At 52.8% G+C, this 15086-nt stretch overlaps 2 protein-coding genes across 2 annotated transcripts in view; one reads left to right on the top strand and one right to left on the bottom strand.

Annotated features, from left to right (window-relative positions):
- scarf2 (scavenger receptor class F, member 2) overlaps positions 1–15086 on the bottom strand; it is a 92881-nt gene that overhangs the window by 60314 nt on the left and 17481 nt on the right. The window lies entirely within an intron of this gene.
- On the top strand, positions 4639–14502 carry LOC139268355 (serine-rich adhesin for platelets-like). The gene is made up of 12 exons (XM_070886429.1): positions 4639–4649; positions 7230–7469; positions 7666–7890; positions 7951–8243; positions 9157–9254; positions 9367–9395; positions 9442–9665; positions 9712–9997; positions 10058–10500; positions 11372–11430; positions 13589–13754; positions 14375–14502. Exons 1-12 carry the CDS (start codon positions 4639–4641, stop codon positions 14500–14502), a joined length of 2202 nt encoding a protein of 733 aa, XP_070742530.1.

Genomic DNA, 15086 nt, shown 5'->3' with positions numbered 1-15086 from the left:
TCCTGAAAATCCCCTGGGAGGACAGACGCATAAACATTAGCGTCCTCATCCAGGCCAACATCCCCAACATTGAAGCACTGACCACACTTGATCAGCTCTGCTGGGCAGGCCACATAGTTCGCATGCCAGATATGAGACTCCCAAAGCAAGCGCTCTACTCGGAACTCGTCCATGGCAAACGAGCCAAGGGTGGGCAGCGGAAACGTTACAAGGACACTCTCAAAGCCTCGCTGATAAAGTGCGACATCCCCACTGACATCTGGGAGTCCTTGGCCATAGACCACCCTAAGTGGAGGAAGTGCATTCGGGTTAGCGCTGAGCTCCTTGAGTATGATCGCCGAGAGCATGCAGAAATCAAGCGCAGGCAGCGGAAGGAGCGTGTGGCAAACCAGGCTCCCTGCCCACCCTTTTCCTCAATGATTATTTGTCCCACCTGTGACAGAGACTGTGGTTCTCGTATTGGACTATACAACCACCTAAGAACTCATGCTAAGAGTGGAAGCAAGTCTTCCTCGATTCCGAGGGACTGCCTATGAGGATACTTTCTGTCAGCTTTGTCCTTGATTGTGCGATCAACTTTACCAAGCATCTTTATCGTCATGGCTTCAAAATTAGAATCATCACTGTCTTCATATAGTATATGAACTTTTATGCTTATGTGTAGACTTCTGCCTCGATCCACTCAGCCTGCACTTTAGATAAAGGTGATGTTGTTTTCCGCAACTTGTGAAGATCTTCCCATCTGCTGGGCATTTAGTTTTTGACAGCTTATGTCTTTTGCCACAATATCTACAATTGTTCATGAACTCTTTGTCTGTGAATTCTTTCTTTGTGGGTCGGGGTTTCTGTTATGTATTGATGTGTGTATCGTCCTGGTACCTTAAATGTAATGTAAGCACAATGCCACACCACAGAGGGCGCTGTGGTGGGAAACCTGGAAGTGCCTGCAACAGGCGCTATAAAAGGCTGACCACCACACCTGAGAGGCACTCTGGAGCTGAACAATAAAGGACGAAGGTCACAGCAGTTAGACTTACACCAGACCGTGTGGAGTCAGTGATTTGTGTGCTAGATACACCACAGTTTCTGTTTGACAGCTTTGACATCTTCAGAATCGAAATCTGTTTTCGTGAGCTTCATGGATTTCATTTGCGCAACTGTGGCCTCTGCAGCTTTACAGAGCATCACACATTTATCGAGTGTTAGGCTTGATTCTTGCACCAGCCTCTTACCCAGAGTGTTCTCAGATATTCCGCAGACTATGGGGTCTCTGATGAAATCATCCCTCAAATTGCAGAAATCACATGATGATGCTAGCTCCCTCACTTTCACAAGATATCTGTCAAACCGCTCGTCCCCTTGTACACAGTTGTTGAACTGATACCGTTCATAGATGATGTTGGTTTTATCTTTACAGTGCTCTTCCCAGAGCTTCAAAATAATCTCAATTTCCTGCTTATCTTTCTCTGATTTGTAGGGAAGATTATTGTGGACATCTAGGGCATCTCTGCCAATAGCAATGATAAACGTTGCAACCTTAATTCTATCTGGTTTTTCCACAATATTCATGATAATTTCAGAGCTGTCCCACAGCTGTTGAATTTTTTCCAGTTGGCTTTCAAATTGCCAGTCACTTGCAATGGAGGTTGGAGAGGAATGTGCGTGGGAGTTGGCACCATGGTGGTCATGATAGCTCACTAAAGTTTAGGACTTTGAGTTTGTCACATACATGTATACAGTTCAAATAACCAGAGGACTAGAACAAGTCTAATAGTAAAATATTGTGGGCATGTATTTGTAGAATTACTTTTTCAATCAAGGCTCTACAATAGCTTCCGCTACCTTAAGTTTACTTTACTAATACCTCTAGATTATTTACAAACGTATGACTATTTACCACCCTTCACGGATCCACACACGATGTGTAGAAAGCATTGCTTAACGTCGATTTCGATCGGCACGAAAAAGTCTTATAGTTCGATGCGTTCAACGAAAGATCGGAAGTCTCCGCTTCTGACACCATGTTTTATAAAATTTCTTGAACACTCTTAGTTCAAATTAACACTACTTATTTGGGAGATCTCAGACAGCCATGTGCAGTTTAAAATGGAGTTCCTCATCAGACAAGCAGGTTTCTTAAAACAGATTCAGGACTCTAGACCTCCTAGATAGTGGGTGCTATACATTACATTGTTACAAACATCACCAACACTTGCAGCAGCACCGACACCTACAGCATCACCGACACCTACAGCATCACCGACACCTACAGCATCACCAAAACCTGCAGCATCACCGACACCTACAGCATCACCGACACCTGCAGCATCACCGACACCTACAGCATCACCGACACCTGCAGCATCACCAACACCTGCAGCATCACCGACACCTGCAGCATCACCGACACCTGCAGCATCACCGACACCTACAGCATCACCAACACCTACAGCATCACCGACACCTACAGCATCACCGACACCTACAGCATCACCGACACCTGCAGCATTACCAACACCTACAGCATCACCGACACCTACAGCATCACCAACACCTACAGCATCACCGACACCTACAACATCACCGATACCTACAGCATCACCAACACCTACAGCATCACCGACACCTATGCAATTTACACCATCCAAAGGGAACTGGACTGTTCACATACAAAAATGTTTGAAGGTGGCGTGACAAATAAATAAGGCTGTTAGAAAATCTCCCGCAATTTACTAAAATGGTACCAGGGTTGAGGGACTTTAGTTAGGTGGAGAGGCTAGAGAAGCTGGGATTGTTCTTCTTAGAGCAGAGAAGCTAAAGGCGGGATATGACAGGGGTGTTCAAAAATGTTGATGGGTTTTGATAGAATCAGTGTGGTGTAGCTGTTACCACGGGCAGGAGAGTTGGTAATCAGAGGACACAGATTTAAGATGATTGGCAAAAAATTCAGGGGGGAAATTAGGAGAACTTTTTTACACAGCGAATTGTACTGATCTGGAATGAACTGCCTGAAAGGGTGGTGGAAGTAACTTTCAAAAGGCAATTGGATAAAAATTTTAAAAGGAGAAATTTACTAGACATGTGGAGATAGCGCAGGGGAGTAGAAACTAATTGGATAGCTCTTTCAAAGAGCGGACAAGGATGATGGTCTGAATGGCTTCATCCTGTGCTGTGTGCTTCTGTGATACTCTCAACACCAAACAGTAGCACCAGCATTAACAGCAGTACTGGCAGCACACATCAGCATCAGCACCAACAGAGGCACTAGCATCAATTCCAGACAGAATTACCAACACTGAACAGAGGTTGTAGCACCAAGTGAGGCATGAGGATCAGTGACAGCAGCACCATCTCTTACAACACCACCTCCCACAGCAACACCCACTCCTACATCACCAACACCAATACCACCATCACTAACACCTACAGCATCACCAGCATCACCAACACCAACACCAGCATTACCAATACCTACAGCATCACCGACACCAGCATCACCGACACCACCATCACCAACACCAGCATCACCAACACCAGCCTCACCAACATCAGCATCACCGACACCAGCATCACCGACACCAACACCAGCATTACCAATACCTACAGCATCACCGACACCAGCATCACCGACACCAGCCTCACCGACACCAGCATCACCGACACCAGCCTCACCGACACCAGCCTCACCGACATCAGCATCATCGACACCAGCATCACCGACACCAGCCTCACCAACATCAGCATCACCGACACCTACAGCATCACCGATACCTACAGCATCACCAACACCTACAGCATCACCGACACCTACAGCATCACCGACACCTACAGCATCACCGACACCTACAGCATCAGCAAAACCTGCAGCATCACCGATACCTACAGCATCACCAACACCTACAGCATCACCGACACCTACAGCATCACCGACACCTACAGCATCACCAACACCTGCAGCATCACCAACACCTGCAGCATCACCGACACCTGCAGCATCACCAACACCTACAGCATCACCGACACCTACAGCATCACCGACACCTACAGCATCACCGACACCTACAGCATCACCGACACCTGCAGCATCACCTACACCTGCAGCATCACCGACACCTACAGCATCACCGACACCTGCAGCATCACCGACACCTGCAGCATCATCAACACCTACAGCATCACCGACACCTACAGCATCACCGACACCTACAGCATCACCGACACCTACAGCATCACCGATACCTACAGCATCACCAACACCTACAGCTTCACCGACACCTACAGCATCACCGACACCTACAGCATCACCAACACCTACAGCATCACCGACACCTGCAGCATCACCAACACCTACAGCATCACCGACACCTAAGGCATCACCAACACCTACAGCATCACCGACACCTACAGCATCACCGACACCTGCAGCATCACCGACACCTACAGCATCACCAACACCTACAGCATCACCGACACCTACAGCATCACCGACACCTACAGCATCACCGACACCTACAGCATCACCGACACCTATGCAATTTACACCATCCAAAGGGAACTGGACTGTTCACATACAAAAATGTTTGAAGGTGGCGTGACAAATAAATAAGGCTGTTAGAAAATCTCCCGCAATTTACTAAAATGGTACCAGGGTTGAGGGACTTTAGTTAGGTGGAGAGGCTAGAGAAGCTGGGATTGTTCTTCTTAGAGCAGAGAAGCTAAAGGCGGGATATGACAGGGGTGTTCAAAAATGTTGATGGGTTTTGATAGAATCAGTGTGGTGTAGCTGTTACCACGGGCAGGAGAGTTGGTAATCAGAGGACACAGATTTAAGATGATTGGCAAAAAATTCAGGGGGGAAATTAGGAGAACTTTTTTACACAGCGAATTGTACTGATCTGGAATGAACTGCCTGAAAGGGTGGTGGAAGTAACTTTCAAAAGGCAATTGGATAAAAATTTTAAAAGGAGAAATTTACTAGACATGTGGAGATAGCGCAGGGGAGTAGAAACTAATTGGATAGCTCTTTCAAAGAGCCGACAAGGATGATGGTCTGAATGGCTTCATCCTGTGCTGTGTGCTTCTGTGATACTCTCAACACCAAACAGTAGCACCAGCATTAACAGCAGTACTGGCAGCACACATCAGCATCAGCACCAACAGAGGCACTAGCATCAATTCCAGACAGAATTACCAACACTGAACAGAGGTTGTAGCACCAAGTGAGGCATGAGGATCAGTGACAGCAGCACCATCTCTTACAACACCACCTCCCACAGCAACACCCCCTCCTACATCACCAACATCAATACCACCATCACTAACACCTACAGCATCACCAGCATCACCAACACCAACACCAGCATTACCAATACCTACAGCATCACCGACACCAGCATCACCGACACCAGCCTCACCGACATCAGCATCGCCGACACCAGCATCACCGACACCAGCCTCACCGACACCAGCCTCACCGACACCAGCCTCACCGACATCAGCATCATCGACACCAGCATCACCGACACCAGCCTCACCGACATCAGCATCACCGACACCAGCCTCACCGACAACAGCCTCACCGATACCAGCCTCACTGACATCAGCATCATCGAAACCAGCATCACCAACATCAGCATCACCGACACCAGCCTCACCGACATCAGCATCATCGACACCAGCATCACCGACACCAGCCTCACCGACATCAGCATCATCGACACCAGCATCACCGACACCAGCATCACCGACATCAGCATCACCGACACCAGCCTCACCGACACCAGCATCACCAACACCAGCCTCACCGACACCAGCATCACCAACACCAGCATCACCGACATCAGCATCACCGACACCAACACCAGCATTACCAATACCTACAGCATCACCGACACCAGCATCACCGACACAAGCCTCACCGACATCAGCATCACCGACACCAGCATCACCGACACCAGCCTCACCGACATCAGCATCACCGACACCAGCCTCACCGACACCAGCCTCACCGACACCAGCCTCACCGACACCAGCCTCACCGACATCAGCATCACCGACACCAGCCTCACCGACATCAGCATCACCGACACCACCATCACCGACACCAGCATCACCAACACCAGCCTCACCGACACCAGCCTCACCGACATCAGCATCACCGACACCACCATCACCGACACCAGCATCACCAACATCAGCATCACCGACACCAGCATCACCGACACCAACACCAGCATTACCAATACCTACAGCCTCTCCGACATCAGCATCACTGACACCACCATCACCGACACCAGCCTCACCGACATCAGCCTCACCGACATCAGCATCATCGACACCAGCCTCACCGACATCAGCATCACCGACACCAGCCTCACCGGCATCAGCATCACCGACACCAGCCTCACCGACACCAGCATCACCGACACCAGCCTCACCGACACCAGCATCATCGACACCAGCATCACCGACACCAGCATCACCAACATCAGCATCACCGATACCAGCATCACCGACACCAACACCAGCATTACCAATACCTACAGCATCACCGACACCAGCATCACCGACACCAGCCTCACCGACATCAGCATCACCGACACCAGCATCACCGACACCAGCCTCACCGACACCAGCATCACCGACACCAGCCTCACCGACATCAGCATCACCGACACCAGCCTCACCGACATCAGCATCACCGACACCACCATCACCGACACCAGCATCACCAACACCAGCCTCACCGACACCAGCCTCACCGACATCAGCATCACCGACACCACCATCACCGACACCAGCATCACCAACATCAGCATCACCGACACCAGCATCACCGACACCAACACCAGCATTACCAATACCTACAGCCTCACCGACATCAGCATCACCGACACCACCATCACCAACACCAGCCTCACCGACATCAGCATCACCGACATCAGCATCACCGACACCAGCATCACCGACACCAGCCTCACCGACACCAGCCTCACCGACACCAGCATCACCGACACCAGCCTCACCGACACCAGCATCATCGACACCACCATCACCGACACCAGCATCACCGACACCAGCCTCACCAACATCAGCATCACCGACACCAGCATCACCGACACCAGCCTCACCGACACCAGCATCATCGACACCACCATCACCGACAGCAGCATCACCGACACCAGCCTCACCAACATCAGCATCACCGACACCACCATCACCAACACCAGCATCACCGACACCACCATCACCGACATCACCATCACCGACACCAGCATCATCGACACCAGCATCATCGACACCAGCATCACCAACACCAGCATCACCTACACCAGCATCACCGACATCACCATCACCGACACCAGCATCATCGACACCAGCATCATCGACACCAGCATCACCAACACCAGCATCACCTACACCAGCCTCACCGACATCAGCATCACCCGACACCAGCCTCACCGACACCGGCATCATCGACACCACCATCACCGACACCAGCATCACCGACACCAGCCTCACCAACATCAGCATCACCGACACCACCATCACCAACACCAGCATCACCGACACCACCATCACCGACATCACCATCACCGACACCAGCATCACCGACACCAGCCTCACCGACACCAGCATCATCGACACCACCATCACCGACAGCAGCATCACCGACACCAGCCTCACCAACATCAGCATCACCGACACCACCATCACCAACACCAGCATCACCGACACCGGCATCATCGACACCACCATCACCGACACCAGCATCATCGACACCAGCATCACCTACACCAGCATCACCGACACCAGCATCACCGACACCAGCCTCTCCGGCATCAGCCTCACCGACACCAGCCTCACCGACACCAGCATCACCGACACCAGGTTCACCGACACCAGCCTCACCGACATCAGCATCATCGACACCAGCATCACCAACATCAGCATCACCGACACCAGCCTCACCGACATCAGCATCATCGACACCAGCATCACCGACACCAGCCTCACCGACATCAGCATCATCGACACCAGTATCACTGACACCAGCCTCACCGACACCAACATCATCGACACCAGCATCACCGACACCAGCATCACCGACACCAGCATCACCAACATCAGCATCACCGATACCAGCATCACCGACACCAACACCAGCATTACCAATACCTGCAGCATCACCGACACCAGCATCACCGACACCAGCCTCACCGACATCAGCATCACCGACACCAGCATCACCGACACCAGCCTCACCGACATCAGCATCACCGACACCACCATCACCGACACCAGCCTCACCGACATCAGCCTCACCGACACCAGCCTCACCGACATCAGCATCACCGACACCACCATCACCGACACCAGCATCACCAACATCAGCATCACCGACACCAGCATCACCGACACCAACACCAGCATTACCAATACCTACAGCCTCTCCGACATCAGCATCACCGACACCACCATCACCGACACCAGCCTCACCGACATCAGCATCACCGACACCAGCATCACCGACATCAGCCTCACCGACATCAGCATCATCGACACCAGCCTCACCGACATCTGCATCACCGACACCAGCCTCACCGGCATCAGCATCACCGACACCAGCCTCACCAACACCAGCATCACCGACACCAGCCTCACCGACACCAGCATCATCGACACCAGCATCACCGACACCAGCATCACCAACATCAGCATCACCGATACCAGCATCACCGACACCAACACCAGCATTACCAATACCTACAGCATCACCGACACCAGCATCACCGACACCAGCCTCACCGACATCAGCATCACCGACACCAGCATCACCGACACCAGCCTCACCGACACCAGCATCACCGACACCAGCCTCACCGACATCAGCATCACCGACACCAGCCTCACCGACATCAGCATCACCGACACCAGCATCACCGACACCAGCCTCACCGACACCAGCATCACCGACACCAGCCTCACCGACATCAGCATCACCGACACCAGCCTCACCGACATCAGCATCACCGACACCACCATCACCGACACCAGCATCACCAACACCAGCCTCACCGACACCAGCCTCACCGACATCAGCATCACCGACACCACCATCACCGACACCAACACCAGCATTACCAATACCTACAGCCTCACCGACATCAGCATCACCGACACCACCATCACCAACACCAGCCTCACCGACATCAGCATCACCGACACCAGCATCACCGACACCAGCATCACCGACACCAGCCTCACCGACACCAGCCTCACCGACACCAGCATCACCGACACCAGCATCACCGACACCAGCCTCACCGACACCAGCATCATCGACACCACCATCACCGACACCAGCATCACCGACACCAGCCTCACCAACATCAGCATCACCGACACCAGCATCACCGACACCAGCCTCAATGACACCAGCATCATCGACACCACCATCACCGACAGCAGCATCACCGACACCAGCCTCACCAACATCAGCATCACCGACACCACCATCACCAACACCAGCATCACCGACACCACCATCACCGACATCACCATCACCGACACCAGCATCATCGACACCAGCATCATCGACACCAGCATCACCAACACCAGCATCACCTACACCAGCATCACCGACATCACCATCACCGACACCAGCATCACCGACACCAGCCTCACCGACACCAGCCTCACCGACATCAGCATCACCCGACACCAGCCTCACCGACACCGGCATCATCGACACCACCATCACCGACACCAGCATCACCGACACCAGCCTCACCAACATCAGCATCACCGACACCACCATCACCAACACCAGCATCACCGACACCACCATCACCGACATCACCATCACCGACACCAGCATCATCGACACCAGCATCACCTACACCAGCATCACCGACACCAGCATCACCGACACCAGCCTCTCCGGCATCAGCCTCACCGACACCAGCCTCACCGACACCAGCATCACCGACACCAGGTTCACCGACACCAGCCTCACCGACATCAGCATCATCGACACCAGCATCACCAACATCAGCATCACCGACACCAGCCTCACCGACATCAGCATCATCGACACCAGCATCACCGACACCAGCCTCACCGACATCAGCATCATCGACACCAGTATCACTGACACCAGCCTCACCGACACCAACATCATCGACACCAGCATCACCGACACCAGCATCACCGACACCAGCATCACCAACATCAGCATCACCGATACCAGCATCACCGACACCAACACCAGCATTACCAATACCTGCAGCATCACCGACACCAGCATCACCGACACCAGCCTCACCGACATCAGCATCACCGACACCAGCATCACCGACACCAGCCTCACCGACATCAGCATCACCGACACCACCATCACCGACACCAGCCTCCCCGACATCAGCCTCACCGACATCAGCATCATCGACACCAGCCTCACCGACATCAGCATCACCAACACCAGCCTCACCGACACCAGCATCACCGACACCAGCCTCACCGACACCAGCCTCACCGACATCAGCATCACCGACACCAGCCTCACCGACATCAGCATCACCGACACCACCATCACCGACACCAGCGTCACCGACACCAGCCTCACCGACACCAGCCTCACCGACACCACCATCACCGACACCAGCATCACCAACATCAGCATCACCGACACCAGCATCACCGACATCACCATCACCGACACCAGCATCACCGACACCAGCATCACCGACACCAGCCTCACCGACACCAGCATCACCGACACCAGGTTCACCGACACCAGCCTCACCGACATCAGCCTCACCAACATCAGCATCACCAACACCAGCCTCACCGACATCAGCATCACCGACACCAGCCTCACCGACACCAGCATCACCGACACCAGCCTCACCGACACCAGCATCACCGACACCAGCCTCACCGACACCAGCCTCACCGACACCAGCATCACCGACACCAGCATCACCGACACCAGCCTCACCGACACCAGCATCACCGACACCAGCATCACCGACACCAGCATCACTGACACCAGCCTCACCGACACCAGCATCATCGACACCAGCATCACCGACACCAGCATCACCGACACCAGCATCATCGACACCACCATCACCGACAGCAGCATCACCGACACCAGCCTCACCAACATCAGCATCACCGACACCACCATCACCAATACCAGCATCACCGACACCACCATCACCGATATCACCATCACCGACACCAGCATCATCGACACCAGCATCACCAACACCAGCATCACCGACACCAGCATCACCGACATCACCATCACCGACACCAGCATCACCGACACCAGCATCACCGACACCAGCCTCACCGACACCAGCATCACCGACACCAGGTTCACCGGCACCAGCCTCACCGACATCAGCATCATCAACACCAGCATCACCGACACCAGCCTCACCAACATCAGCATCACCAACATCAGCATCACCGACACCAGCCTCACCGACACCAGTCTCACCGATACCAGCCTCCCCGACATCAGCATCATCGACACCAGCATCACCAACATCAGCATCACCGACACCAGCCTCACCGACATCAGCATCATCGACACCAGCATCACCGACACCAGCCTCACCGACATCAGCATCATCGACACCAGCATCACCGACACCAGCATCACCAACATCAGCATCACCGACACCAGCCTCACCGACACCAGCATCACCGACACCAGCCTCACCGACACCAGCATCACCGACACCAGCATCACCGACATCAGCATCACCGACACCAGCATCACCGACACCAACACCAGCATTACCAATACCTACAGCATCACCGACACCAGCATCACCGACACCAGCCTCACCGACATCAGCATCACCAACACCAGCATCACCGACACCAGCATCACCGACACCAGCATCACCGACACCAGTATCACCGACACCAGCCTCACCGACACCAGCATCATCGACACCAGCATCACCGACACCAGCATCACCGACACCAACACCAGCATTACCAATACCTACAGCATCACCGACACCAGCATCACCGACACCAGCCTCACCGACATCAGCATCACCGACACCAGCATCACCGACACCAGCCTCACCGACATCAGCATCACCGACACCAGCCTCACCGACACCAGCATCACCGACACCAGCCTCACCGACACCAGCCTCACCGACACCAGCCTCACCGACATCAGCATCACCGACACCAGCCTCACCGACACCAGCCTCACCGACACCAGCCTCACCGACATCAGCATCACCGACACCACCATCACCGACACCAGCATCACCAACATCAGCATCACCGACACCAGCATCACCGACACCAACACCAGCATTACCAATACCTACAGCCTCACCGACATCAGCATCACCGACACCACCGTCACCGACACCAGCCTCACCGACATCAGCCTCACCAACATCAGCATCACCGACACCAGCCTCACCGACATCAGCATCACCAACACCAGCCTCACCGACATCAGCATCACCGACACCAGCCTCACCGACACCAGCATCACCGACACCAGCCTCACCGACACCAGCATCATCGACACCAGCATCACCGACACCAGCATCACCGACACCAGCCTCACCGACACCAGCCTCACCGACACCAGCCTCACCGACACCAGCATCATCGACACCAGCATCACCGACACCAGCATCACCGACACCAGCCTCACCGACACCACCATCACCGACACCAGCATCACCGACACCAGCCTCACCGACACCACCATCACCAACACCAGCATCACCAACACCAGCATCACCGACACCACCATCACCGACATCACCATCACCGACACCAGCATCACCGACACCAGCATCACCGACATCACCATCACCGACACCAGCATCACCGACACCAGCATCACCGACACCAGCATCACTAACACCAGCAGCATCCTGGAAACCTACAGCAGTGCCAGAGGGAACTGGGCTGTTCACATACAAAAATGTTTGAAGGTGGCATGACAAGTTCAGACTCAGCTAGACTTTGCATCCAATTCTGGGTGCCACACTTTAGGAAGGACATCATGGTCTTGAAGAGGGTTGAGGGACTTCAGTTATGTGCAGAGGCTAGAGAAGCTGGGATTGTTCTTCTTAGAGCAGAGAAAGTAAAGGGGGGATTTCATAGGGGTGTTCAAAATGTTGCTGGATTTTGATAAGAGTCGGTGTGGTGTAGCTGTTACCACAGGCAAGAGGGTTGGTAACCAAAGGACACAGATTTAAGATGATTGGCAAAAGATTCTGAGGGGAAATGAGGAGAACTTTTTTATGCAGCGAGTTGTACTGATCTGGAATGCACTGCCTGAAAGGGCAGTGAAAGCAGATTCAATAGTAACTTTCAAAAGCAAATTGGATAAAAACTTGAAAAGGAGAAATTTCCAGTGCATGTGGAGATAGTGCAGGGGGGTAGAAACTAATTGGATAGCTCTTTCAAAGAGCTGACAGGCACAATGGTGTGAATGGCTTTATCCTATGTTATATGCTGCTATGATACTCTCAACACCAAACAGTAGCACCAGCATCAGCAGATGCACTAGCACAAATTCCAGGCAAAATTACCAACAGCGAACAGAAGTTCTAGTACCAACAGAGGCACAAGGATCAGTGACAGCAGCACCATCTTTTACAGCAATACCACCTACCACAGCAACACCCCCTCCCACAGCAGCACCCCATCCTACAGCAACACCGCCTATAGCAACACCCCCTCCTACAGTAACACCCCCTCCCACAGCAGCACCCCATCCTACAGCAACACCGCCTATAGCAACACCCCCTCCTACATCACTGACACCAGCATCACCGACACCAGCCTCACCAACACCTACAGCATCACCAAATATGTTTGAAGGTGGCATGAGAAGTTGATAATGCTGTTAGAAAATCTCATGGGGTCTTTAACTTTATAAATAAAGGCATGGAGTATAAAATCAAAGAAGTTATAGTAAGCCTTTCTCAACTACTGGTTCAGCCTCAGCTAGGGTATTGTATCCAATTCTGGGTGCCACATTTTGGAAAGGAGAAACTTGAAAAGGAGAAATTTCCAGGCTATGTGGGGATTGTGCACGGAAGTAGAAACTAATTGGATAGCTCCGACAGGCACGATGGTGCGAATGGCTTCCTTCTGTGCTGTGTGCTTCTGTGATACTCTCAACACCAAACAGTAGCACCAGCATTAACAGCAGTACTGGCAGCACACATCACCATCAGCACCAACAGATGCACTAGCATCAATTCCAGACAGAATTACCAACACTGAACAGAAGTTCTAGCACCAACTGAGGAACGAGGATCAGTGACAGCAGCACCATCTTTTACAACACCGCCTCCCACAGCAACCAACATCTACAGCATTACCGTCACCAGCATCACCAAGGCCAGCATTACCAACAGCATCGTCACCAACATCAGCATCACCGACACCTACAGCATCACCAACACCTACAGCAACACCGACACCTAAAGCATCACCGACACCTACAGCACCACGGACACCTACAGCACTACGGACACCTAAAGCATCACCGACACCTACAGCATCACCGACACCTACAGCATCACCGACACCTACAGCATCACCGACACCTGCAGCATCACCGATACCTAAAGCATCACCGACACCTAAAGCATTACCAACACCTACAGCACCACGGACACCTAAAGCATCACCGACACCTATAGCATCACCAACACCTACAGCAACACCGACACCTAAAGCATCACCGACACCTACAGCACCACGGACACCTACAGCATTATGGACACCTAAAGCATCACCGACACCTACAGCATCACCGACACCTACAGCATCACCGACACCTACAGCATCACCGACACCTGCAGCATCACCGATACCTAAAGCATCACCGACACCTGCAGCATCACCAACACTATCATCATCATAGGCAGTCCTTCGGGATTGAGGATGACTAGCTTCCAAACTAAAAATGAGTTCTCATGTGACTGATGAACTCGTTTTAAACAGTGGAAGATGCCTGTGCTTGATTTCTTTTAACATGGGGTGGCCGATGCACACCTGCCACCACA

Source organism: Pristiophorus japonicus, chromosome 8, assembly GCF_044704955.1.
Source record: "Pristiophorus japonicus isolate sPriJap1 chromosome 8, sPriJap1.hap1, whole genome shotgun sequence".
In the NCBI taxonomy this organism is placed as follows: Eukaryota; Metazoa; Chordata; class Chondrichthyes; family Pristiophoridae; genus Pristiophorus; species Pristiophorus japonicus.
The sequence above is the reverse complement of the archived record's forward strand: the minus strand, read 5'-3'. Positions and strand labels throughout refer to the sequence as shown.

What these genes read in the sequence shown, in the direction of transcription:
- LOC139268355 (XM_070886429.1), top strand. An exon ending in CACCAGCCTCACCGACACCG is followed by an intron (nt 7,470 to 7,665) that starts GCATCATCGACA and finishes CACCGACAGCAG; the next exon opens with CATCACCGACACCAGCCTCA. An exon ending in CACCAGCCTCACCGACACCA is followed by an intron (nt 10,501 to 11,371) that starts GCATCACCGACA and finishes CACCGACACCAG; the next exon opens with CATCACCGACACCAGGTTCA.